Here is a 27,935-nt window from a genome sequence, read left to right on the forward strand (position 1 = left end):
TTCTCTCTGTGTACCCAAACAGGCACTGGAGTGTGGCGACTCGGGGATTTTCACAGTAATTTATAGAATCATAAATCCCTACAGTGCAGAAGGAGGCCATTTGGCCCATCGAGTCTGCACCGACCACAATCGCATCCTGACCCTAATCCCGTAACCCCACATATTTACCCGAGCTAGCCCCTCTGACACTCGGGTCAATTTAGCACGGCCAATCCACCTAACCCGCCCATCTTTGGATTGTGGGAGGAAACCGGAGCACCCAGAGGAAACCCACGCAGACACGGGGAGAACGTGCAGCTTCCACACAGACAGTGACCCGAGGCCGGAATCGAACCCAGGTCCCTGGAGCTGTGAGGGAGCAGTGCTAACCACTGTGCCACCGTGCTGCCCTGCGAAATTAGAATTGCGCATAAAATGTCATAGTCTTGTTGTGACACTAATACACAAACTTTAATCTGTGTCATCCAAATGCATTCTCTGCCCCCCTTCTCCCGTGACCCCGTAAACTGTAAAAGGCTGACTAAGTACTTGAGATGTGTGGTTCCAAATGTGGGGTTAATCTGGGCGTACATGTCCACCGATCGTTGAAAGTGGCAACGCAGGTGGAGAAGGGAGTCAAGAGGGTATACGGCATGCTTGCCTTCATCGTTGACTATAAAAATTGGCAGGTCAGGCTGCAGCTGTACAGAACCTTAGGCCTCTTTTAGAATATAGTGTTCAATTCTGGTCGCCACACTACCAGAAGGATGTGGAGGCTTTGGAGAGGGTACAGAAAAGATTTTCCAGGATGTTGCCTGGTATGGAGGGCATTAGCTATGATGAGAGGTTGGAGAAACTTGGTTTGTTCTCACTGGAACGACGGAGGTTGAGGGGCGACCTGATAGAAGTCTACAAGATTATGAGGGGCACGGACAGAGTGGATAGTCAGAAGCTTTTCCTCAGGGTGGAAGAGTCAATTACTCGGGGGCACAGGTTTAAGGTGCGAGGGGCAAGGTTTAGAGGAGATGTACGAGGCAAGTTTTTTACACAGAGGGTGGTGAATGTCTGGAATGCGCTGCCCGGGGAGGTGGTGGAAACGGGTATGGCGGCATTTAAGGGGCAACTGGACGAATACATGAATAGGATGGGAATGGAAGGATACGGGCTCTGTAAGTGCACACGGTTTTCGTTCAGTTGGGCAGCATGGTGAGGCTTGGAGGGCCGAAGGGCCTGTTCCTGTGCTGTACTGTTCTTTGTTCCAAACATTGTACCTCGTTTCCTGTCTCTCAGGGCTGCCCTTTGTCTGACCCCGTTGACGTGATGTTTAAAGTCGGAGGTGGGGAAGTGAGACTGAGCAATGTTTGACGCACAATGTTATCCGCACGGCTCGAGTTGGAGCTGGCGCTGTGGAAAGTTCAGCGACCGCTGGCCACGGTCAGTCACAGATGATCAGCCGGGGACAGGATGTTTCCACTTGTGGAACAATCTGGAACAAGCGGCACCTGTTTTTTAAAAAATAAGGTGTCGAACATTTAAGAGCACGGGAAACAGGAACAGGAGTAGGCCATTCAGCCTGCCCTGCCATTCATCATGGCTGATCTCCCACTCACTGGGCCCGATTCTCCAGCCGCACTCGCCCCGAAACCGGAAAATTCCATCGTGGCCCACGGACCTTTCCATGATCCACCCGTTCCCCCCCCACTCCCATTCCCATAGTGGGTGGAACGGGGAAATTCGCCCCACTAAGTCCACTTTCCTGCCTCATCTCCGTAATCCCTTAATTCCTTGACTGATTACATCAAAAATAGGAGGAGGAGGAGGCCATTCGGCCCTTCGAGCCTGCTCCGCCATTCATTATGATCATGGCTGATCATCCAACTCAATATCCTGATCCCCCCCTTCCCCCCCCATATCCCTCGATCCCTTTAGCCCCAAGAGCGAAATCTAATTTCTTCTTGAAACCACACAATGTTTTGGCCTCAGCTACTTTCTGTGGGAGTGAATTCCACACATTCACCACCCTCTGGGTGAAGAAATTTCTCCTCACCTCAGTCATAATAGGTTGACCCCTTATCCTCAAACTATGAGGCCTACCTATCGATTTCGGCCTTTGAAATGTTCAAGGCCTCGGCCTTCCCGGGGTAAAGAATTCCAAAGATTCTCCCACTCTTTTTGAGTGAAAAAAGAATCTTCCTCAAATCCGTCTTAAATAAGCTCCCCCTTATTCCGCGACTTTCACTCTGGTCCCACACCCTCCCCTGAGTGGAAACATCTCAATAAGAGTTTTAACAACACCAGGTTAAAGTCCAACAGGTTTATTTGGCAGCAAATGCCATTAGCTTTCGGAGCGCTGCCCCTTCATCAGATGGAGTGGAAATCTGCTCTCAAACAGGGCACAGAGACACAAAATCAAGTTACAGAATACTGATTAGAATGCGAATCTCTACAGCCAACCAGGTCTTAAAGATACAGACAATGTGGGTGGAGGGAGCATTAAGCACAGGTTAAAGAGATGTGTATTGTCTCCAGAAACATCTGCCCAGCATTTACCCTGTCTAACCCCCTAAGAATCTTGTATGTTTCAATCTTGTCACCAGACTCCAGACCCACAGAAAATATAGGTGACCAAAAACTGGCGAGCCACTCAAAGGGCAATTAGGGACGGTTAGAAGTCACCACATCCCATGAAAAAATTGACAAAGAGAGACCCTTCAGCCCCTCAAGCCATTCTGTACTTGCAGGCCTGACCTATCTCACCCATTCCTTGTTCTCAGCCTCTCCTCATGCCTCTTTCTTTTCCCTCGGGTTTAGTGCTTAACGTGTGATCCACGCCCTCGAATATCCTGGAATTCTGAGTGAAGAAATTCCTCTTTGAAACAGTCTTTAAATGATATGATTTGATTTATTATTGTCACATGTACTGGGATACAGAGAAAAGTATTGTTTCTTGCGCACTATACAAAGCATACCGTTCATAGAGTACATAGGACAGAAGGAAAGGAGAGGGTGCAGAATGTAGAGTTACAGTCATAGCTAGGGTGTAGAGAAAGATCAACTTAATATAAGGTAGGTCTATTCAGAAGTCTGACGGCAGCAGGGAAGAAGCTGTTCTTGAGTCGGTTGGTACGTGATCTCAGACTTTTGTATCTTTTTCCCGACGGAAGAAGGTGGAAGAGAGAATGTCCGAGGTGCGTGGGGTCCTGGATTATGCTGGCTGCTTTTCCCGAGGCAGCAGGAAGTGTAGACAGAGTCAGTGGATGGGAGGTTGGTTTGTGTGATGGACTGGGCTGCATACTTTTGTAGTTCCTTGTGGCCTTGGGCAGAGCAGGAGCCAGACCAAGCTGTGATACAACCGGAAAGAATGCTTTCTATGGTGCATCTGTAAAAATTGGTGAGATTAGTAAACGTAGAAGATAGGAGCAGGAGGAGGCCATTCGGCCCTTCGAGCCTGCTCCGCCATTCATCATCATCATGGCTGATCATCCAACTCAATAGCCTAATCCTGCTTTCTCCCCATAACCTTTGACCCCATTCACCCCAAGTGCTATATCCAGCCGCCTCTTGAATACATTAAGAAGCTCGTTCTGGACTCACCGACTGCCCCAACGGAACCTTCCTGATATGGGTTACAGCGCAGAAGGAGGCCATTCGGCCCATCGAGTCTGCACCGACTCTCTGACCGAGTATCGTAGCCAGGCCCTATCCAAGTAGCCCCACAAGTTTACGGTGAGGCTCGTAAAAATATTCCCAAAATTCACCGGGGAGCAAGGGAATGCCCTGGCCTATCGATAAGCGACCAAGGTGGGTGGGCGGGGGAGGGTGGGGGGGGGGGGGGAATAGAATAGCATGGCGCGCTGCAAAGGCTCAGGTCGAGAAGGAATGAGAGCGGATCTGCCATGTGTGGAGTACAGAAGCTAGCAGACCAGTTCCTGGGCAAGGCCACCTCAGCAATAACACCGATACTGAGCGTGCGTGCACAACGGAGCAATCAGGAAGTCCTGGACTGCAATCGTGGAATTCTGCTCCCCTTATCCAAGGACAGATTTTAAAATTCTCAACTGCCCCCCCTTTCCCTTCCACCCCCTCCCACCCCTGCTCCTGCCCCGATAGGCCCACTCTGCATCTTATTTTTATGTTTTAATTTCAACGCCACTAATTTTTAACGTCACTATTTAAACATTTTGCCGTTCTTGCCACTATTAACACCCGCTTTAATCTTTAATGCTGCCATTAACACCCCCTTTGTCGTGCACCCAGTAACATCTTTGTCCCATCTCTCCTTGCCTCCCAATTGTCCCTGACTGTCTGTTTTACAGTCAGGAGTCTCAGAACACCAGGTTAAAGTCCAACAGGTTTATTTGGTAGCAATCGTCACTAGCTTTCGGAGCGCTGCTCCTTCGTCAGGTGAGTGGCAGATCTGCCAGCAAACAGGGCATATAAAGACACAAACTCAATTTACAGAATAATGATTGGAATGCGAGTCTTTCCAGCTAATCTCGTCTTAAAGATACAGACAATGTGAGTGGAGAGAGCATTAAGCACAGGTTAAAGAGATGTGTATTGTCTCCAGACAGGACAGTTAGTGAGATTGTTAGCAGATCTCCCACTCACCTGACGAAGGAGCAGCGCTCCGAAAGCTAGTGGCGTTTGCTACCAAATAAACCTGTTGGACTTTAACCTGGTGTTGTTAGACTCCTTACTGTGTTTACCCCAGTCCAACGCCGGCATCTCCACATCATGTCTATTTTACTGTAGCCCCCACCTGCCCCTCCCCCCCCCCCCCCATCCAACAATATAAAACCTATCACTTTTCTATCTTTAGGGTGGCACAGTGGCACAGTGGTTAGCACTGCTGCCTCACAGCGCCAGGGACCTGGGTTCGATTCCCGGCTCGGGTCACTGTCTGCGTGGAGTCTGCTCAGTTCTCCCTCGTGTCTGCGTGGGTTTCCTCCGGGTGCTCCGGTTTCCTCCCACAGTCCAAAGATGTGCGGGTTAGGTCGATTGGCCATGCTAAATTGACCCTAGATTAGCAGGGTAAATGTGTGGCGTTACGGGAATAGGGCCCGGATGGGATTGTGGTCGGTACAAACTCGATGGGCCAAATGGCCTCCTTCTCTACCATCGGGACTTATTTAGGACTTCTTTAAGACTTACTTATGTAGGACTGATTCCATGACTTCTCCTGGGTGGGACATTCCCCGACTTGCGGATGTCCCGGTGGATGAGGGAGTGGATTTAACCTTTGACCCACATTACGCGGTTATCGACACGCACAAACGCTCCCCCTTATTCCGCGACTTTCACTCTGGTCCCACACCCTCCCCTGAGTGGAAACATCTCAATAAGAGTTTTAACAACACCAGGTTAAAGTCCAACAGGTTTATTTGGCAGCAAATGCCATTAGCTTTCGGAGCGCTGCCCCTTCATCAGATGGAGTGGAAATCTGCTCTCAAACAGGGCACAGAGACACAAAATCAAGTTACAGAATACTGATTAGAATGCGAATCTCTACAGCCAACCAGGTCTTAAAGATACAGACAATGTGGGTGGAGGGAGCATTAAGCACAGGTTAAAGAGATGTGTATTGTCTCCAGAAACATCTGCCCAGCATTTACCCTGTCTAACCCCCTAAGAATCTTGTATGTTTCAATCTTGTCACCAGACTCCAGACCCACAGAAAATATAGGTGACCAAAAACTGGCGAGCCACTCAAAGGGCAATTAGGGACGGTTAGAAGTCACCACATCCCATGAAAAAATTGACAAAGAGAGACCCTTCAGCCCCTCAAGCCATTCTGTACTTGCAGGCCTGACCTATCTCACCCATTCCTTGTTCTCAGCCTCTCCTCATGCCTCTTTCTTTTCCCTCGGGTTTAGTGCTTAACGTGTGATCCACGCCCTCGAATATCCTGGAATTCTGAGTGAAGAAATTCCTCTTTGAAACAGTCTTTAAATGATATGATTTGATTTATTATTGTCACATGTACTGGGATACAGAGAAAAGTATTGTTTCTTGCGCACTATACAAAGCATACCGTTCATAGAGTACATAGGACAGAAGGAAAGGAGAGGGTGCAGAATGTAGAGTTACAGTCATAGCTAGGGTGTAGAGAAAGATCAACTTAATATAAGGTAGGTCTATTCAGAAGTCTGACGGCAGCAGGGAAGAAGCTGTTCTTGAGTCGGTTGGTACGTGATCTCAGACTTTTGTATCTTTTTCCCGACGGAAGAAGGTGGAAGAGAGAATGTCCGAGGTGCGTGGGGTCCTGGATTATGCTGGCTGCTTTTCCCGAGGCAGCAGGAAGTGTAGACAGAGTCAGTGGATGGGAGGTTGGTTTGTGTGATGGACTGGGCTGCATACTTTTGTAGTTCCTTGTGGCCTTGGGCAGAGCAGGAGCCAGACCAAGCTGTGATACAACCGGAAAGAATGCTTTCTATGGTGCATCTGTAAAAATTGGTGAGATTAGTAAACGTAGAAGATAGGAGCAGGAGGAGGCCATTCGGCCCTTCGAGCCTGCTCCGCCATTCATCATCATCATGGCTGATCATCCAACTCAATAGCCTAATCCTGCTTTCTCCCCATAACCTTTGACCCCATTCACCCCAAGTGCTATATCCAGCCGCCTCTTGAATACATTAAGAAGCTCGTTCTGGACTCACCGACTGCCCCAACGGAACCTTCCTGATATGGGTTACAGCGCAGAAGGAGGCCATTCGGCCCATCGAGTCTGCACCGACTCTCTGACCGAGTATCGTAGCCAGGCCCTATCCAAGTAGCCCCACAAGTTTACGGTGAGGCTCGTAAAAATATTCCCAAAATTCACCGGGGAGCAAGGGAATGCCCTGGCCTATCGATAAGCGACCAAGGTGGGTGGGCGGGGGAGGGTGGGGGGGGGGGGGGAATAGAATAGCATGGCGCGCTGCAAAGGCTCAGGTCGAGAAGGAATGAGAGCGGATCTGCCATGTGTGGAGTACAGAAGCTAGCAGACCAGTTCCTGGGCAAGGCCACCTCAGCAATAACACCGATACTGAGCGTGCGTGCACAACGGAGCAATCAGGAAGTCCTGGACTGCAATCGTGGAATTCTGCTCCCCTTATCCAAGGACAGATTTTAAAATTCTCAACTGCCCCCCCTTTCCCTTCCACCCCCTCCCACCCCTGCTCCTGCCCCGATAGGCCCACTCTGCATCTTATTTTTATGTTTTAATTTCAACGCCACTAATTTTTAACGTCACTATTTAAACATTTTGCCGTTCTTGCCACTATTAACACCCGCTTTAATCTTTAATGCTGCCATTAACACCCCCTTTGTCGTGCACCCAGTAACATCTTTGTCCCATCTCTCCTTGCCTCCCAATTGTCCCTGACTGTCTGTTTTACAGTCAGGAGTCTCAGAACACCAGGTTAAAGTCCAACAGGTTTATTTGGTAGCAATCGTCACTAGCTTTCGGAGCGCTGCTCCTTCGTCAGGTGAGTGGCAGATCTGCCAGCAAACAGGGCATATAAAGACACAAACTCAATTTACAGAATAATGATTGGAATGCGAGTCTTTCCAGCTAATCTCGTCTTAAAGATACAGACAATGTGAGTGGAGAGAGCATTAAGCACAGGTTAAAGAGATGTGTATTGTCTCCAGACAGGACAGTTAGTGAGATTGTTAGCAGATCTCCCACTCACCTGACGAAGGAGCAGCGCTCCGAAAGCTAGTGGCGTTTGCTACCAAATAAACCTGTTGGACTTTAACCTGGTGTTGTTAGACTCCTTACTGTGTTTACCCCAGTCCAACGCCGGCATCTCCACATCATGTCTATTTTACTGTAGCCCCCACCTGCCCCTCCCCCCCCCCCCCATCCAACAATATAAAACCTATCACTTTTCTATCTTTAGGGTGGCACAGTGGCACAGTGGTTAGCACTGCTGCCTCACAGCGCCAGGGACCTGGGTTCGATTCCCGGCTCGGGTCACTGTCTGCGTGGAGTCTGCTCAGTTCTCCCTCGTGTCTGCGTGGGTTTCCTCCGGGTGCTCCGGTTTCCTCCCACAGTCCAAAGATGTGCGGGTTAGGTCGATTGGCCATGCTAAATTGACCCTAGATTAGCAGGGTAAATGTGTGGCGTTACGGGAATAGGGCCCGGATGGGATTGTGGTCGGTACAAACTCGATGGGCCAAATGGCCTCCTTCTCTACCATCGGGACTTATTTAGGACTTCTTTAAGACTTACTTATGTAGGACTGATTCCATGACTTCTCCTGGGTGGGACATTCCCCGACTTGCGGATGTCCCGGTGGATGAGGGAGTGGATTTAACCTTTGACCCACATTACGCGGTTATCGACACGCACAAACGGGAACCATACCCGGCCTGGCTGGTTGGCCAATGCGCCATGGGCGGCGAGGGGGGGAGCGGTGACGACACAGAACAATGACCTTTCACCCAGCGTGCAGGAGGTGTGAAGGGGGGGGGGAGCAAGGATCATTGATCGGAAATGGAATCTTACCAGAGGGAATCTAGGTGAGGGTTTGAAAGCCAGTTGGATTCTGTTTGCCACAGGATCCACTGGGTTTGAACGCAGTCGGAATGGAAAATTGCCCCTTCAGGATCGGGAGTTGACGCCTGTGCTTTTGGTCTCCAGGTCGATAAATGCCTCTACCACATGCGGCTATCTGATGAAGTGCTTCACGAAATTTCCAATCGCTTCCTGGTGGTGATGGAGCAGGGTCTCTGCAGGGACACCAACCCCACTTCCTCTGTCAAGATGTTACCCACGTTTGTCAGGTCCACCCCCGACGGGACAGGTAAGGGGGGGGGATTTGTTTTTGAGGGGCGCACACCGAGAAAAGAGAGAGAGAGACGGTTCTCCCCCTGAGGCCAAGAGCTTAGGAACAGGTCGACAGGAAGTGACTGAAGCCTGAGGGGTGATGGGAAATGGCAGTAATTCCTCACAATGGGACTCCTGGCGCATTCATCTTGGTTGCCAAGATTTATCGAGAGGGCAATATGGTGGGGCAGCACGGTGGCGCAGTGGTTAGCACTGCTGCCTCACAGAGCCAGGGACCCGGGTTTGATTCCCGGCTTGGGTCACCTACTGTGTGGAGTTTGCACGTTCTCCCCGTGTCTGCGTGGGTTTCCTCCGGGTGCTCCGGTTTCCTCCCACAGTCCAAAGATGTGTAGGTCAGGTGGATTGGCCATAATAAATTGCCCCCTCGTATCCAAAGATGTGCAGGTTAGGTGGATTGGCCATGCTAAATTGCCCCTTTGAACCAAAGATGTGCAGGCTAGGTGGATTGGCCATGTTAAATTGCCCCTTAGAACCAAAGATGTGTAGGTTGGATAGATTAGCCATGGTGAAAATATGGGGCTACCTGGGTAAGATGCTCTGTTGGAGATTCAGTGCAGACTCAATGGGCCGAATGGCCTCCTTCTGCACTGTAGGGATTCTATGATTCTAATAAGTGACCAGTCACAAGATGGACAACTGATACGGTCGGCGAGGGGGCAAAGTGAGGAGTTGGAACTTGCTGCCCTACGAGGGTGGCGGAATCAGAGGTGATGGGATGGGGACTTGAGTGATAGCTGGAATGGTTGGGGTGCGGCGGGGGGGAGGGGGGGGTGGGGTGAGGGGGTGTGTGGGGGAAATGGGATCGACTAGATTAACTGGCAAGACAGCCGGCATGGAATTAATTTTTTTACTTCAGTCACAGAATAGAATCCCTACAGTGCAGAAGGAGGCCATTCAGCCCATCGAGGTCTGTGCCAACAACAATCCCACCTCGGCCCTATCCCCATAACACCACACACCCAGCCCGCCAATTCCCCCGACACCCAAGGGGCAACCTACTGGGGCGGCACGGTGGCACAGTGGTTAGCGCTGCTGCCTCACAGCTCCAGGGACCCTGGTTCGATTCCCGGCTTGGGGGTCACTGTCTGTGCGGAGTCTGTACATTCTCCCCGTGTCTGCGTGGGTTTCCTCCGGGTGCTCCGGTTTCCTCCCACAGTCCCAAAGACGTGCTGGTTAGATGCTAAATTCTCCCTCAGTGTAACCCAAACAGGCACCGGAGTGTGGCGACTGGGGGATTTTCACAGTAACTTCATTGCAGTGTTAATGGAAGCCTACTTGTGACTAATAAATAAACTTTAACTCTAAAAACAACCTGGCAAAGCCAACCCACCTCACCTGCGTGGACCCCGGCGCACCTTCTATTCTGAACAGTTCAACTTAAACCCACATTAAAAAAAAATCTGTGTGGAATGTTTGTTTCCACTTCAAACAATTAAAAAGGAACTGGCTTGGACCAGTCGGGGTGCCGAAGGGGATGAACATCACATGGATGCTTGCAGTCGCTACGCCAACAGTTCCTGCGATTTCTTTTTCATCTTTTGTTCCGAAGATAGTTTTCTTTTTCCCTCGGGGGGGCCCCCGGGTGTCAGGGAATCTCGGCAGAGCGTGGAAATGAGGCTGACTCAAAACTATCTGTTTAAAGTTCATTTATTAGTGTCACAAGTCGGCTTACATTAACACTGCAATGAAGTTAACTGTGAAAATCCCCGAGTCGCCACACTCCGGCACCTCCTACTCAGCAAGTCTTAGGACACTAAGGGGCAATTTATCGCGGCTAATCCACCTAACCTGTGCATCTTTGGAGTGTGGGAGGAAACCGGAGCACCCGGAGGAAACCCACGCAGACACGGGGAGAATGTGCAGACTCCACACAGACAGTGACCCGAGCCGGGAATTGAACCCAGGTCCCTGGCGCTGTGAGGCAGCAGTGCTAACCCACTGTGCCGTCTAGCCATCTGACCCATCAGCCTGACCTCCCATTCGTAATCCCCTGGGGTAACGTCACTAAATTGTCCGCCCGTGCCCCAGAGGGCTATTACTTGGAGCAATTTTGGGCCCCGTATCTAAGGAAGGATGTGCCGGCCTTGCAGAGGGTCCAGAGGAGGTTCACGACAATAATCCCTGGAATGAAAGGCTTGTCGTATGAGGGGCGTTTGAGGACTCTGGGTCTGTACTCGATGGAGTTTCAAAGGATGAGCGGGGGGATCTCATTGAAACTTACAGAATACTGAGAGGCCTGGATAGAGTGGACGTGGGGAAGATGTTTCCATTAGTCGGAGAGACTCGGATCCGAGGGGCACAGCCTCAGAGTAAAGGGACGACCCTTTAGAACCGAGATGAGGAGGAATTTCTTCAGCCAGAGGGTTTGGTGAATCTGTGGAATTCATTGCCACAGAGGAGGCCGGGTCACTGAGTGGATTGCTCATCTTTGGACACTAAGGGGCAATTTAGCATGGCAAATCCACCTAACCAGTACACCCTTGGACACTAAGGGGAAATTTAGCATGGCCAATCCACCTAACCTGCACATCTCTGGGACACTAAGGGGCAAGTTAACATAACCAATCCACCTAACGTCCACATTTATAGACACAAAGGAGCAATCTAGCATGGCCAATCCTCCTAACCTGCACATCTTTAGACACTAAGGGGCAATTTAGCATGGCCAATCCACCTAACCCAGCACGGGACTGTGGGAGGAAACCGGAGCACCCGGAGGAAACCCACACAGATATGGGGAGAGAACGTGCAAACTCCACACAAGACAGAGACCCGAGGCTGGAATCGAAGCCGGATTCCTGGCGTTGTGAGGCAGCAGCGCTAACCACTGTGCCACCCTAACACAACGGCACTGCATGTGTGTTCGAGGATGGCATAGAAGGAAAGTGGGGGTGCAGGAGCTGAGATACAGAGAAGGGGGAGGTTTGAGCCGGATAGAGGGTGGGAGGGTGAGGATAAGGCATCATCTAACTAGAGGGTTCGCTGTGCTGGATTACTTGAGGGCGGGGGAGGTAATGGTTGCGAACATTGTGTTCCAAAACATGAACGGTTGCCCTTGATTGAGATTCACAAAGCCGCGAATGCCCCACACGGACTTTGGCAACACAAATGGAGATAGCCGATTGCTTTGTCTTGGGTTGCGGCTAAATCAGCAGACACCCTAAACATTGTGTCTGGAAAGCAATCTAAGCTCGGCCAGCTTCCTGTCTGTCCGTGCCGTGAATGTATTCAGTCTCGCACTGCAGTGCCCAGATTCCAGGCTCAAATCCGGCCTTGGGAGAGTTTGCTTTCCCTGAAATAGGGTCCACTCTCAATCATCGGTAAAGAAGGGGTCCTCGATCTAACAGCACTGACTCAGCAATAACCTGCTCAGCGACGCCCAGTTTGGGTGTTGCCACGGTCACTCAGCTCCTGATCTCGTTACAGCCTTGGTTCAAACAGGGACATGAGGGCTGAATTCCAGAGGTGAGGTGGGAATGACAGCCCTTGGCATCAAGGCCGCATTTGACCGAGTGTGGCATCAAGGAGCCCTGGCCGAACTGGAATCAATGGGTATCAGGGGGCAAACTCGCCGCTGGTTGGAGTCATACCTGGTACATAGGAAGGTGGTTGTGGAGGGTCAGTCACCTCAGCTCCAGGACATCTCTGCAGGAGTCCCTCAGGGTTAGTGTCCGAGACCCAACCACCTTCAGCTGCTTCATCAACGACCTTCCGTCCGTCAAAAGGTCAGAATATTCGCTGATGATTGCACAATGTTCAGCGCCATTCACCGCTCCTCAGATACTGAACAGTCCATGTCCTAATGCAGCAAGACCTGGACAATATCCAGGTTTGGGCTGTCAAGTGGCAAATAACATTCGCGCCAGACAAATGCCAGGCAATGACCATCTCCAATGAGAGATGTCTTAATGGCCTTGGGGGGTACACTCCCGGTCTTGGGGGGTACACTCCCGGCCTTGGGGGGTACGCTCCCGGCCTTGGGGGGTACACTCCCGGCCTTGGGGGTACGCTCTCGGCCTTGGGGGTACACTCCCGGCCCTTGGGGGTACGCTCCCGGCCTTGGGGGTAAACTCCCGGCCCTTGGGGGTACGCTCCCGGCCCTTGGGGGGTACGCTCCCGGCCTTGGGGGTACACTCCCGGCCTTGGGGGTACGCTCCCGGCCCTTGGGGGTACACTCCCGGCCTTGGGGGTACACTCCCGGCCTTGGGGGTACGCTCCCGGCCCTTGGGGGTACACTCCCGCCCTTGGGGGTACACTCCCGGCCCTTGGGGGTACGCTCCCGGCCTTGGGGGGTACACTCCCGGCCTTGGGGGTACGCTCCCGGCCCTTGGGGGTACACTCCCGGCCCTTGGGGGTACACTCCCGGTCTTGGGGGTACGCTCCCGGCCTTGGGGGTACGCTCCCGGCCTTGGGGGGTACACTCCCGGCCTTGGGGGTACACTCCCGGTCTTGGGGGTACGCTCCCGGCCTTGGGGGTACGCTCCCGGCCTTGGGGGTACACTCCCGGCCCTTGGGGGTACACTCCCGGCCTTGGGGGGTACACTCCCAGCCCTTGGGGGTACGCTCCCGGCCTTGGGGGTACACTCCCGGCCTTGGGGGTACACTCCCGGCCCTTGGGGGTACACTCCCGGCCTTGGGGGTACGCTCCCGGCCTTGGGGGTACACTCCCGGCCCTTGGGGGTACACTCCCGGCCTTGGGGGGTACACTCCCGGCCCTTGGGGGTACACTCCCGGCCTTGGGGTTACGCTCCCGGCCTTGGGGGTACACTCCCGGCCTTGGGGGTACACTCCCGGCCCTTGGGGGTACACTCCCGGCCTTGGGGGGTACACTCCCAGCCCTTGGGGGTACGCTCCCGGCCTTGGGGGTACACTCCCGGCCCTTGGGGGTACGCTCCCGGCCTTGGGGGGTACGCTCCCGGCCTTGGGGGTACACTCCCGGCCTTGGGGGGTACACTCCCGGCCTGGGGGGTACACTCCCGGCCTTGGGGGTACACTCCCGGCCTTGGGGGTACGCTCCCGGCCCTTGGGGGTACACTCCCGGCCTTGGGGGTACACTCCCGGCCCTTGGGGGTACACTCCCGGCCCTTGGGGGTACACTCCCGGCCTTGGGGGTACACTCCCGGCCTTGGGGGGTACGCTCCCGGCCCTTGGGGGTACACTCCCGGCCTTGGGGGTACACTCCCGGCCCTTGGGGGTACACTCCCGGCCTTGGGGGTAAACTCCCGGCCCTTGGGGGTAAACTCCCGGCCCTTGGGGGTAAACTCCCGGCCCTTGGGGGTACACTCCCGGCCCTTGGGGGTACACTCCCGGCCTTGGGGGTACACTCCCGGCCCTTGGGGGTACACTCCCGGCCCTTGGGGGTACACTCCCGGCCTTGGGGGTAAACTCCCGGCCCTTGGGGGTACACTCCCGGCCTTGGGGGTACACTCCCGGCCCTTGGGGGTACACTCCCGGCCCTTGGGGGGTACACTCCCGGCCTTGGGGGTACACTCCCGGCCCTTGGGGGGTACACTCCCGGCCTTGGGGGTAAACTCCCGGCCCTTGGGGGTACACTCCCGGCCTTGGGGGGTACACCCCCACCCTCAATGCAGCCGCCTCTCTCTGCGTTGAGCTTGTTAGTAGTGGACATGGCGGGAGAGTTGGGTGCTGGAATGTGCTGTGTGGATGATGCAGTGAAACAGCAATGTCTTTGTGTGTCTCTTTGTCTGCGTGTGTGTGTGTGTGTGAGTGACTGGCCGGCCTGTGATGCCCGGAATCTGCCTGATGCAGCACATTCTGCCCTGCGCTAGCCACCGCTCTGTTGAAGGAGCAATCCTGGCCCCGCGGTCAGCCGCAAGCCCTCTATCACCGCTGGCATTGAGAGGTCAACACAGACTGGCCGCTTAACCGTCACAGCAGAATGCCAGAGGCCGTCGCTACACATATGTGTGTGAGTGTAGCTGCTTCCCACATGGCAGTGTTTCAATTTACAATTTGATGCTTGATTTGATGGAGAAATTTCAGTTTAATCCACCCCTGTGTTTGCCTTCTTTGTTAACACTCCTGTCCACTTGTTCGTTGCTATGTTCGGCTTGGAACTTTGTTGCACATTCACTCCGCCTGGCCCCGGACGGATGTGAAAGCTATCTCTGCTTGAATCATGATAAGGAGAGGCTGATAATGAGGATACTATTTGTTTGCACAATTTATTGCACTTATCCTGAATGGTTTCTCAGAAACCAATCCTGCAGCATGGCTACAGAGAACGCGGAGCTCTCTTTCTCACCCAGTACCGTTTGTTCCTTCCCTTGTCCCACCCCACCTCCCGTTTCCATGCTGTAAACCTCTATGACTCCAGTCATTTTTCCTCTGCGGGTTACGGCACTTGAGATGCATAGCCAGGCATCTCTCCAAAGAGTTGAGAGCTTCCTGTCTCTGGTACCCCGTCAGGCAGCGAGTTCCAGGATCCCCGCGACCCACTGGGTGAAAGAATTCAGTTTAAGTTTATTTATTAGTGTCACAAGCCGGCTTACATTAACACTGCAATGGAGTGACTGTGAAAATCCCCTAGTCGCCGCACTCCGGCGCCTGTTCGGGTTACACTGAGGGAGAATTTAGCCCCTAACCAGCACGTCTTTCGGACTGTGGGAGGAAACCGGAGCACCCGGAGGAAACCCACGCAGACACGGGGAGAACGCGCAGACTCCACAAAGACAGTGACCCGAGCCGGGAATTGAACCCGGGACCCTGGCGCTGTGAGGCAGCCGTGCTAACCACTGTGCCACGGTCCCCCCCACATAAGAAATGAGGAATTATTCCTCATTTCCCAATTACTTCAAAGCCGCTAGGTGATTTGATTTATTATTGTCACATGTATTGGTATACAGTGAAAAGTTTTGTTTCTTGCATGCTATACAAAGCATACCATTCATAGAGAAGGAAAGAAGAGAGTGCAGAATGTAGTGTTACAGTCATAGCTAGGGTGTAGAGAAAGATCAGCTTAATGCAAGGTAGGTCCATTCAAAAGTCTGATGGCTGCAGGAAGAAGCTGTTCTTGAGTCGGTTGGTCCGTGATCTCAGACTTTTGTATCTTTTTCCCGACGGAAGAAGGTGGAAGAGAGAATGTCCGGGGTACGTGAGGTCCTTGATTATGCTGGCTGCTTTTCCCGAGGCTGCGGGAAGTGTAGACGGAGTCAATGGATGGGAGGCTGGTTTGCGAGATGGACTGGGCTTCATTCACGACTCTTCGTAGTTTCTTGCGGTTTTGGTCAGAGCTGTGATACAACCAGAAAGAATGCTATCTGTAAAAATTGGCAAAAGTCATAGAATCAGAGAATCCTCACTGTGCAGAAGGAGGCCATTTGGCCCATCGAGCCTGCACTGACAACAATCCCACCCAGACCCTATCCCCATAACCCCATGTATTTACCCTGCTAATCCCCCTGACATTAAGGGCAATTTAGCACGGCCAATCCACCTAACCAGCACGTCTTTCAGTGGGAGGAAGCCGGAGCACCCGGAGGAAACCCACGCAGACACGGGAAGGATGTGCCAACTCCGCACAGACAGTGACCCAAGCCGGGAATTGAACCCGGGTCCCTGGCGCTGTGAGGCAGCAGTGCTAACCACTGCGCCACCGTGCCGTGACCCAAGGTGCTGAAATCTGGCCAGTTTCGATCTGAATGAATGTTCCTTTATTCTGGCCACACGCTGGATGAAGTGAGTCATCGGGTCTACGGTGAGGTCAGTTCCTCTCAGACAGAAAGTCTTGACAGATGCAGAAGCCAGCAAACTGGAAGTGTGTTCATGTGGCTCCCCTGCTGCTCGCTATCCCCTCATTTGTGGGATTTCTCATTCGCTTTGACGCAGTCTCTCAGCGCCAGGGACCCGGGTTCGATTCCCGGCTCGGGTCACTGTCTGTGTGGAGTCTGCACATTCTCCCCGTGTCTGTGTGGGTTTCCTCCGGGTGCTCCGGTTTCCTCCCACAGTCCGAAAGACGTGCTGGTTAGGTGCTAAATTCTCCCTCAGTATAACCCGAACAGGCGCCGGAGTGTGGCGACTAGGGGATTTTCACAGTAACTTCATTGCAGTGTTAATGTAAGCCTACTTGTGACACTGACAAATAAACTTTAAATGCTTGGTAACGGGAGCTCCTTATATCTCTCTTTTTGTGACGTTACTCGGGTATGTTGGTGTCAAGGGGTACTGTTGCAAATTCTGTGCCCACAGAGGCCTGGATTTCTTGACTGTTGGGCATGTACCCGACACATTACTGGCCAAAATCAGAAGATTGAAATATTGTGTGGGAGGTTATAAGACCATAAGGAGCAGAATTAACCCATTCGGCCCATTGAGTCTGCTCCACCATTCAATCATAGAAATCATAGAAATCCTACAGTACAGAAAGAGGCCATTCGGCCCATCGAGTCTGCACCGACCACAATCCCACCCAGGCCCGACCCCCATATCCCTACATATTTTACCCGCTAATCCACGCATCCCATGACACTAAGGGGCAATTTTAGCATGGCCAATGGACCTAACCCGCACATCTTTGGACTGTGTGAGGAAACCGGAGCACCCGGAGGAAACCCACGCAGACACGAGGAGAATGTGCAAACTCCACACAGACAGTGACCCAAGCCGGGAATCGAACCCAGGTCCCTGGAGCTGTGAGGCAGCAGTGCTAACCACTGTGCTACCGTACCGCCCAATCATGGCTGATATTTTTCTCATCCCCATTCTCCCGCCTTTTCCCATAACCCCTGATCCCCTTATTAATCAAGAACCTATCTATCTCTGTCTTAAAGACACTCAATGACCCGGCCTCCACAGCCTTCTGCGGCAAAGAGTTCCACAGATTCACCACTCTCTGGCTGAATAAATTCCTCCTCATCTCTGTTTTAAAGGATCGTCCCTTTAGCCTGAGGTTGTGGTTCTAGTTTTTCCTGCTAGTGGAAACATCCTCTCCACTCTCCAGGCCTCGCAGTATCCTGTAAGTTTCAATAAGATCCCCCCCTCATCCTTCTAAAACTCCAACGAATACAGACCCAGAGTCCTCTACCGTTCCTCATACGACAAGTTCTTCATTTCAGGGATCATTCTTGTGAACCTCCTCTGGACCCTTTTCCAAGGCCAGCACTTCCTTCCTTAAATATGGGACCTAAAACTGCTGACAATACTCCAAATGGGGTCTGACCAGAGCCTTATACAGCCTCAGAAGTACATCCCTGCTCTTGTATTCTAGCCCTCTCAACATTACATTTGCCTTCCGAACTGCCGACTGAACCTGCACGTTAAGAGAATTTTGAACAAGGACTCCCAAGTCCCATTGTGCCTTTGATTTCCAAACCATGTCCTCTTGTGTGATTTCACACAAGGTCGGGTGCACACAACCAGCCATGAGGACTGTATGTTAGAGAGCAGTAGGCTTGCTGGGCGCAATGGGTTAGCATCACTACCTCTGTGCCCGTAGCTCCGGGTTCGAATCCCACCCCAGGATTTGTTGGCCAAGGAAGTTGCGTCCGTAACGCAGCCAAACAGGTCGAGTGTCAACTTGCAAAATCCTTTCAAACACGTTGGCGGTAAGAACAGGAGACACTCCTGGTCAGCCATGTTTGATGTGGAGTGTCACACCCCTCAAGCTATAAGCCCCCTGGCGACAGATTAGAGAACTGTTCCGGGAATAACTAGCTCTGGAATCATAGAATCCGTACAGTGCAGAAGGAGGCCATTCGGCCCATCGAGTCTGCACTGGCCACATAACCCCATGCATTTACCCCAGCTAATCCCCTAAGGAGCAATTTAGCATGGCCAATCCACCCAACCAGCATGTCTTTGGACTGTGGGAGGAAACCGGAGCACCCGCAGGAAACTCACGCAGACACGGGGAGAACGTGCAAACTCCACACAGGCAGTCACCCAAGCTGGGAATTGAACCCGCGTCCCTGGCACCGTGAGATAGCAGTGCTAACCACTGTGCCACCGTGCTGGGCACAAAATGGGCCGAAATGGGCAAAGGTCAGCCTTGGTGTACCACTAGACTGATAAGAAGTCTTGTGTTCCCTTGCCTGGCACTGATCTGGGTAGCGGGTGAGACGGACAGGATGTTGGCATGGTGGCACAGTGGTTAACACTGCTGCCTCACAGAGCCAGGGTGCCCTGGCTTGGGTCACTGTCAGTGAAGTTTGCATGTTCCCCCCGACAATATGGTCGAATTTCTGATTCAGATGGAAGAGGAGAAAGTTTGGTCTCAAACCAGTGTCCTCTGTTTGAACAGAGGGAAATATGATAGGATGAGGGATGAATTGGCTAAGGTAGACTGGGAGAGCAGGCTGGCAGGTAGGATAGCTGAGGAACAGTGGAGGATTTTTAAGGAGATCCTTTTCAGTTCTCAGCAAAAATATATTCCAGCAAAAAACAAGGATTGGAAGAAAAGGGAGAACCAGCCGTGGATAACTATAGGGTTCGTGGTGGGAGATACAGGACGGATATCAGAGGTAGGTTCTTTACGCAGAGAGTGGTTGGGGTGTGGAATGGACTGCCTGCAGTGATAGTGGAGTCAGACACTTTAGAAACATTTAAGCGGTTATTGGACAGGCACATAGAGCACACCAGGATGATAGGGAGTGGGATAGCTTGATCTTGGTTTCAGATAAAGCTCGGCACAACATCGTGGGCCGAAGGGCCTGTTCTGTGCTGTACTGTTCTATGTTCTATAACGAAGGAAATAAAGGAGAGTATTAAAATAAAAACAGCTGCGTACAGAGTGGCCAAAAATAGTGGAGAAACAAGTGATTGGGAAAAATTTAAGAAACAACAAAGAGAGACTAAGAAAGCGATAAAGAAAGGAAGGATAGACTATGAAGCTAGGCTAGCAACTAATATAAAAAATGATAGTAAAAGTTTTTATAAATATATAAAAAGGAATAGAGTGGCTAGAGTGAATGTTGGACCCTTGGAGGACGAGAGGGGGGAGTTAATAGTGGGAAATGAGGATATGGCTGAGTCTTTAAATAAGTTTTTTGTGTCGGTCTTCACGGTGGAGGACACAAATAGTTTGCCAAATATTAACGATAGAAGGTTGGCAGCAGGAGAAATACTTAATACAATTAATGTTACCAGAGAGGCAATGCTGGGTAGACTAATGGGACTGAAGGTGGACAAGTCCCCGGGTCCGGATGGAATGCATCCCAGGGTATTGAAAGAAATGTCAGAGGTAATAGTGGATGCGTTAGTGATTATTTATCAAAACTCGTTGCATTCTGGGGTAGTGCCGGTTGATTGGAAAACGGCTAATGTTACGCCGCTGTTCAAAAAAGGAAGGAGACAAAAGGCGGGTAACTATAGGCCGGTCAGCTTAACGTCTGTAGTAGGGAAAATGCTGGAATCCATTATTAAAGAGGAGATAGCAGGGCATCTGGATAGAAATGGTTCGATCAATCAGACGCAGCATGGATTCATGAGGGGAAAGTCGTGCTTGACGAACATGTTGGATTTTTATGAAGATGTGACGAGGGCGGTTGATGGAGGAGAACCGGTGGATGCGGTGTTTTTGGATTTCCAAAAGGCGTTTGATAAGGTGCCCCATAAAAGGCTGCTGAAGAAGATTAGGGCACACGGAGTTGGGGGTAGTGTGTTAAAGTGGATTGGGGACTGGCTATCCGACAGGAAGCAAAGAGTCGGAATACATGGGTGTTTTTCCGGTTGGAGGAAGGTAACTAGTGGCGTGCCGCAGGGATCGGTACTCGGGCTGCAACTGTTTACCATTTATATAGATGATCTGGAGGAGGGGACGGAGTGTAGGGTAACGAAGTTTGCAGACGACACAAAGATAAGTGGAAAAGTGAATCGTGTGGAGGACGGAGAAGATCTGCAGAGAGATTTGGACAGGCTGAGTGAGTGGGCGAGGATATGGCAAATGGAGTATAACGTTGAGAAATGCGAGGTTATACACTTTGGAGGAAATAATAACAAATGGGATTACTATCTCAATGGAAACAAATTAAAACATGCTACCGTGCAAAGGGACCTGGGGGTCCTTGTGCATGAGACGCAAAAGCCCAGTCTGCAGGTACAACAGGTGATCAAGAAGGCAAATGGGATGTTGGCCTATATTGCGAGGGGGATAGAATATAGGAGCAGGGATGTCTTGATGCACCTGTACAGGGCATTGGTGAGGCCGCAGCTGGAATACTGTGTGCAGTATTGGTCCCCTTATATGAGGAAGGATATATTGGCATTGGAGGGAGTGCAGAGAAGGTTCACCAGGTTGATACCGGAGATGAGGGGTTTGGATTATGAGGAGAGGCTGAGGAGATTGGGTTTGTACTCGTTGGAGTTTAGAAGGATGAGGGGGGATCTTATGGAGACTTATAAGATAATGCGGGGGCTGGATAGGGTGGAGGCGGAGAGATTCTTTCCACTTAGTAAGGAAGTTAAAACTAGAGGACACAGCCTCAAAATAAAGGGGGGTCGGTTTAAGACAGAGTTGAGGAGGAACTTCTTCTCCCAGAGGGTGGTGAATCTCTGGAATTCTCTGCCCACTGAGGTGGTGGAGGCTACCTCGCTGAATATGTTTAAAGCGCGGATGGATGGATTCCTGATCGGTAAGGGAATTAAGGGTTATGGGGATCAGGCGGGTAAGTGGTACTGATCCACGTCAGATCAGCCATGATCTTATTGAATGGCGGGGCAGGCTCGAGGGGCTAGATGGCCTACTCCTGCTCCTATTTCTTATGTTCTTATGTCTGAGTGGGTTTCCTCCGGGTGCTCCAGTTTTCTCCCACACTCCAAAGATGTGTAGGTTAGGTGGATTGGCCATGCTAAATTGTCCCTTAGTGTCCAAAGATGTGCAGGTTAGGTGGATTGGCCGTGCTAAATTGTCCCTTAGTGTCCAAAGATGTGTAGGTTAGGTGGATTGGCCATGCTAAATTGTCCCTTAGTGTCCAAAGATGTGCAGGTTAGGTGGATTGGCCGTGCTAAATTGTCCCTTAGTGTCCAAAGATGTGCAGGTTAAGTGGATTGGCCATGCTAAATTGTCCCTTAGTGTCGAAAGGTGTGTAGGTTAGGTGGATTGGCCATGCTAAATTGTTCCTTAGCAGGGTAAATATGTGGGGTTATGGGATTGTGGTCGATGCAGGCTTGATGGGCCGAATGGCCTCCTCCTGCACTGTAGGGTTTCTAGGACTCCATATTGCCAAGGGGGCATTGGCAGACCAAGCAAGTGCCCATTGGATTGATTGAATTCAACATGGACAGTTGAAAATGGACATGTGGAGGCCGGAATGCCCGCATTTCTCAAAATTATAGAATCCCTACAGTGCAGAAGGAGGCCATTCGGCCCATTGAGTCTGCACCGACCACAACCTTATCCCCGTATATTTATCCCCGTACATATTTGCCCCACTAATCCCTCTAACCTACGTATCCTGAGAAACCAAGGGGCAATTTAGCATGGCCAATTCACCTAACCTGCACATCTTTGGACACTAAGGGACAATTTAGCATGGCCAATCCACTTAACCCGCACATCTTTGGACACTAAGGGACAATTTACCATGGCCAATCCTCCTAACCTGCACATCTTTGGACACTAAGGGACAATTTAGCATGGCCAATCCACTTAACCCGCGCATCTTTGGACACTAAGGGACAATTTACCATGGCCAATCCTCCTAACCTGCACATCTTTGGACACTAAGGGACAATTTAGCATGGCCAATCCACCTAACCCGCACATCTTTGGACTGTAAGGGGCAATTTAGCATAGCCAATCCACCTAACCCGCACATCTTTGGACACTAAGGGACAATTTAGCATGGCCAATCCCCCTAACCTGCACATCTTTGGACACTAAGGGGCAATTTAGCATGGCCAATCCCCCTAACCTGCACATCTTTGGACACTAAGGGGCAATTTAGCATGGCCAATCCACCTAACCTTCACATCTTTGGACTGCGGGAGGAAACCGGAGCACCCGGAGGAAACCCACGCGGACACGGGGAAAATGTGCAAACTCCACACAGACAGTGACCCAAGCCGGGAATCGAACCCGGGTCCCTGGCTCTGTGAGGCAGCAGTGCTAACCGCTGTGCCATCATGCCAACACCCTGTCCCTCTAACCCGCTACCCGGATCAGTGCCAGGCATGGGAACCGAAGATTTGCTATCGGTCTAGTGGTACACCAGAGCGGACGCTTGTCCACTTCCTTAGCTAGTTATCCCCAAACGGGTCGCCAATCAATCGCCGGGGGCTTGGAATTGATGAGTTACACTTCTCAAAATCATGAACCCATTCCAGCATAACTACGTGCATCATTTAAAAGCCCAAAGCAGAAGCCCCATGATTTGTTTGAGTGGTTAATGAATTGCAAATTCTCATGAGGAAGTAATGGTTGCGTTTGACAACACTCTGACCACACCTGCTGAACACATGCTGTTCTGGGCAGTTCACCCCGAGAAAGATACTTCCTAAAAATCTTTCACAGAATGATTAGGCCCGGCATTTACTGCCCATTCCTGCTTGCCCTTGAACTGAGTGGCTCGCTCAGTCATTTCAGAGGGGCAGTTAGGAGTCAACTCCATTGTTGTGGAGACTATTAATCCAGAAACGCAGCTAATGTTCTGGGGACCCGGGTTCGAATCCCGTCACGGCAGACGGTGGAATTTGAATTCAATAAAAAAAATCTGGAATTAAGAATCTACTGATGACCATGAAACCATTGTCGGAAAACCCCATCTGGTTCCCTTTAGGGAAGGAAGTCTGCCTTCCTTACCCGGTCTGGCCTACATGTGACTCCAGAGCCACAGCAATGTGGTTGACTCTCAACTGCCCTCGGGCAACTAGGGATGGGCAATAAATGCTGGGCCAGCCAGCGACACTCATGTCCCATGAATGAATTCAAACAAAATGTCGACCGGGTAAGGACAGCAGATTTCCTTCCCGAAAGGGAACCAGATGGGTTTTTTCGACAATGGTTTCATCGGCTTTTAATTCTGGATTTCTTTACAGTGGGTAACTGCCCCTAAAGACCAACCAGGTACAGACCAACCTGGGTGGCACAGACTAAAGGTACTGAAGGACATTGATATATTCCTGAATTCCAATGATTAACAAAGCTAGTCAGTGACTTGGGGGCAGGGGAAGGGATTGGGAATATCTTTGTCTCAGCTCTGCGTTCCGTTCGGAATTACTTCCCAAGGTTTTTCTCCACCATCCGTATTCTGAATGCGACAGGTTCTGACTGCACACGACCGGCCAGAACCGGCTCAAAGTGGCCAACATTTGCTGGGCAGGTCGAGACATAATGGCCCGGTCCATCACGCAAACCAGCCTCCCATCCATTGACTCCGTCTACACTTCCTGCTCCCTCGGGAAAAGCAGCCAGCATAATCAAGGATCCCACGCACCCCGGACATTCCCTCTTCCACCTTCTTCTGCTGGGAAAAAGATACAAATGTCTGAGGTCACATACCAACCGACTCAAGAACAGCTTCTTCCCTGCTGCCATCAGACTTTTGAATGGAGTTACCTTGTATTAAGTTCATCTTTCTCTACACCCTAGTTCATTTCCTTCTCTATGAACGGTATGCTTTGTCTGTATAGTAAGAAACAATAGTTTTCGCTGTATACTAATACGTGACAATAATAAATCAAATCAAATATTAAGTTGATCTTTCTCTGCGCCCTAGCTATAACTGTAACACTACATTCTGCATCCTCTCCTTTCCTTCTCCCCTATGTACTCTATGAACGGTATGCTTTGTCTGTATAGTGCGCAAGAAACAATACTTTTGGCTGTATCCCAATACATGTGACAATAATAAATCAAATCAAATCGAAGATATCCGAATCCGGATGGAAACAGTATCTGTCGATCCTGGAAAACTGATCCTCATCCTTTCTTCTCCTGTCAGAGAGCGGAGACTTCCTGGCCCTCGACCTGGGCGGCACCAACTTCCGGGTTTTGAGAGTCAAGGTTTCCGACAACGGGAAGCAGAAGGTGCAGATTGAGAATCGGATCTGTGCCGTTCCGGAGGACATCATGCATGGTACCGGCAATCAGGTGGGAGCTTTGGAAAACATTACCCCCCCATGCCGTCTATATCTCCTCCCAGAATCCCTCCCGCCACCTTCCTCCCTGTATCCCTGTGTGAATCTCCTCTGCCCCTGGACCAGTCCCCCAGTCCCCACTCGGTCATTACTGGCTTGACTTCTGGGGTGTCCCGCCCACCGCGGGAATCCTTAGCAAGCGGGACACGGACACTGCCAAGGTCCATTGACCTCGGGTGGGGTTTTCCAGCCTTGGGTGAACGGGGCTGGAAAATCCTGCCCCACGTCTCCGGGATCCTCTGAATTTCAATTTCTCACGCAGAGACGAATCATAGAATCCCTACAGCGCAGAAGGAGGCCATCCGGCCCATCGAGTCTGCACCAACCACAATCCAACCCAGGTCCTATTTGGGTAACCCTATATATTTAGCCCGTTAATCCCCCTGACACTAAGGGACAATTTAGCATGGCCAATCCCCCTAACCTGCACATCTTTGGACTGTGGGAGGAAACCGGAGCACCCGGAGGAAACCTATGTGGACACGGGGAGAATGTGCAGACTCCACACAGACAGTGACCCAAGCTGGGAATCGAACCTGGGTCCATGGCGCTGTGAAGCAGCAGTGCCAACCACTGTGGCACCGTGCCACCCATAAATCCTTAAATCCTTTTTTTTTAGACTGAAACTGTCCCTACCTCCATAACCTCCTCCAGCTACTGTATCCCCTCTGAACTCTGACCCTTTCCCTTCAGTCACCCCCAACCCCCCCTCTCCGCTCCAGATGCCCCACTGTCATCTTTGTCCCCATCATTGGAAGCCATTGTTTTCTGCCTTCGGGAACCAGCTCGGTGGCACAGTGGTTAACACTGCCGTCTCACAGCGCCAGGGACCCAGGTTCGATTCCCGGCTCGGGTCACTGTCTGTGTGGAGTCTGCACATTCTCCCCGTGTCTGCGTGGGTTTCCTCCGGGTGCTCCGGTTTTCTCCCACAGTCTGAAAGGCGTGCTGGTTAGGGGCTAAATTCTCCCCCGGTGTAACCCGAACAGGAGTGTGGCGACTAGGGGATTTTCACAGTAACTTCATTGCAGTGTTAATGTAAGCCTACTTGTGACATGAATAAAATAAAGTGAAAAGTAAACACCCCCACTTTCAGGATGCTGGAAGTGAACAAGTTTCCTGGACTTGAAGGCTTTGGGGCATTGGGGGGCTGGGTTTACCAGAAGAAGTCAAGACATGAGGAAAAGCACATGGGATTGCAGGTAATGTCTTGAGATGGATAGAAAGCTGGTTAACAGATAGGAAGCAATGTGTTGGCATAAATGAGTCTCTTTCCGATTGGCAGTCAGTGACTAGTGGGGTTCCACAGGGATCTGTGCTGGGACCCCAACTGTTCACATTATATATGAATGATTGGGAAGAGGGAACTGAATGTATTATCTCCAAATCTGCAGATGATACAAAGTTGGGTGGGAGGGTGAGCTGTGAGGAGGATGCAGAGATGCTTCAGCGTGATTTGGACAGGCTGAGTGTGTGGGTATCTGCATGGCAGATGCAGCATAATGTGGATAAATGTGAGGTTATCCACTTCAGTAGCAATAATAGGAAGACAGATTATTATTTGAATGGGTGTAAATTGAGAGAGGTGGATACTCAGCGAGACCTTGGAGTCCTCGTGCATCAGTCGCTGAAAGTAAGCGCGCAGGTACAGCAGGCAGTAAAGAAGGCAAATGGTATGTTGGCCTCATAGCGAGAGGATTTGAGTATCGGGATAGGGATGTTTTGCTGCAATTGTACAGGGCGTTGGTGAAGCCACACCTGGAGTATTGTGTGCAGTTTTGGTGTCCTTATCTGAGGAAGGATGTCCTTGCTATAGAGGGAGCACAGCGAAGGTTTACCAGGCTGATTCCTGGGATGGCAGGTCTGTCATATGAGGAGAGACTAAATCGGTTAGGATTATATTCATTGGAGTTTAGAAGAGTGAGAGGGGATCTCATAGAAACTTATAAAATTCTAACAGGGTTAGACAGGGTAGATTCAGAAAGAATGTTCCCGATGGTGGGGAAGTCCAGAACTAGGGGTCATAGTTTGAGGATAAGGGGTAAACCTTTTAGGACTGAGGTGAGGAGAAATTTCTTCACCCAGAGGGTGGTGAATGTGTGGAATTCACTCCCACAGAAAGTAGTTGAGGCCAAAACGTTGTGTGATTTCAAGAAGAAATTAGATTTCGCTCTTGGGGCGAAAGGGATCGAGGGATATGGGGGGGAAGGGGGATCAGGATATTGAATTTGATGATCAGCCAGGATCAAGATGAATGGTGGAGCAGGCTCGAAGGGCCGAGTGGCCTCCTCCTGCTTCTAGTTTCTGTGTAAGTTACTGACCCGTTAGTCTCTGCCTCTCTCTGCTCTCTATCTCCACCTTTGCCTTGTTCACTCGGGTTAACTCCACACGCAACAGGATCCGATCGCCCTCTGCTGCTCCCTCATGGTACTGCATATTGAATGGTTCTCTTCTCCCATCTCTTAGCTGTTCGATCACATCGCCAACTGTCTCGGAGACGTGATGGAAGAATTGGACATCAAGGATCGGAAGCTACCCCTGGGGTTCACTTTCTCCTTCCCCTGTCAACAATCAAAACTGGACGAGGTGAGTGAACTCTCTCACTCTGCTGCAGTCAATCGCGGGACGGAGGATCTCATTCTGCACTCCTCACACTCCTTAACATCCCTACAGTGCAGAAAGAGGCCTTTTGGCCCATCGGGTCTGCACCTATCCTCCGTCAAAGCATCTTATCCAGGTCCATCCCCCTGCCCTATTCCAGTAACCCCACATATTTATCCTATTAATCCACACATCTTTGGACACTAAGGGGCAATTTAGCATGGCCAATCCACCTAATTTACACATCTTTGGTCACTAAGGGGCAATTTAGCATGGCCAATCCACCTAACCTGCACATCTTTGGTCACTAAGGGGCAATTTAGCATGGCCAATCCACCTAACATACACATCTTTGGTCACTAAGGGGCAATTTTGCACGGCCAATCCACCTAACCTACACATCCTTGGACACTAAGGGGCAATTTAGCAT

The 27,935-nt window shown here is 51.1% G+C and overlaps 1 protein-coding gene across 1 annotated transcript in view; it reads left to right on the forward strand.

The window, feature by feature from the left end:
* Nucleotides 1-8,599: 8,599 nt before the first annotated feature.
* Nucleotides 8,600-27,935, forward strand: part of LOC144510042 (hexokinase-2-like) — a 53,163-nt gene continuing 33,827 nt past the window's right edge. The window contains exons 1-3 of the mRNA XM_078239256.1: nt 8,600-8,771; nt 24,712-24,860; nt 27,371-27,490. Coding sequence (XP_078095382.1) covers nt 8,630-8,771; nt 24,712-24,860; nt 27,371-27,490 — 411 coding nt within the window. The 5' untranslated portion in view covers nt 8,600-8,629. The remainder of the gene's footprint in view (nt 8,772-24,711; nt 24,861-27,370; nt 27,491-27,935) is intronic.

Source organism: Mustelus asterias, chromosome 22 (genome assembly GCF_964213995.1).
Source record: "Mustelus asterias chromosome 22, sMusAst1.hap1.1, whole genome shotgun sequence".
NCBI classification, from domain to species: Eukaryota; Metazoa; Chordata; class Chondrichthyes; order Carcharhiniformes; family Triakidae; genus Mustelus; species Mustelus asterias.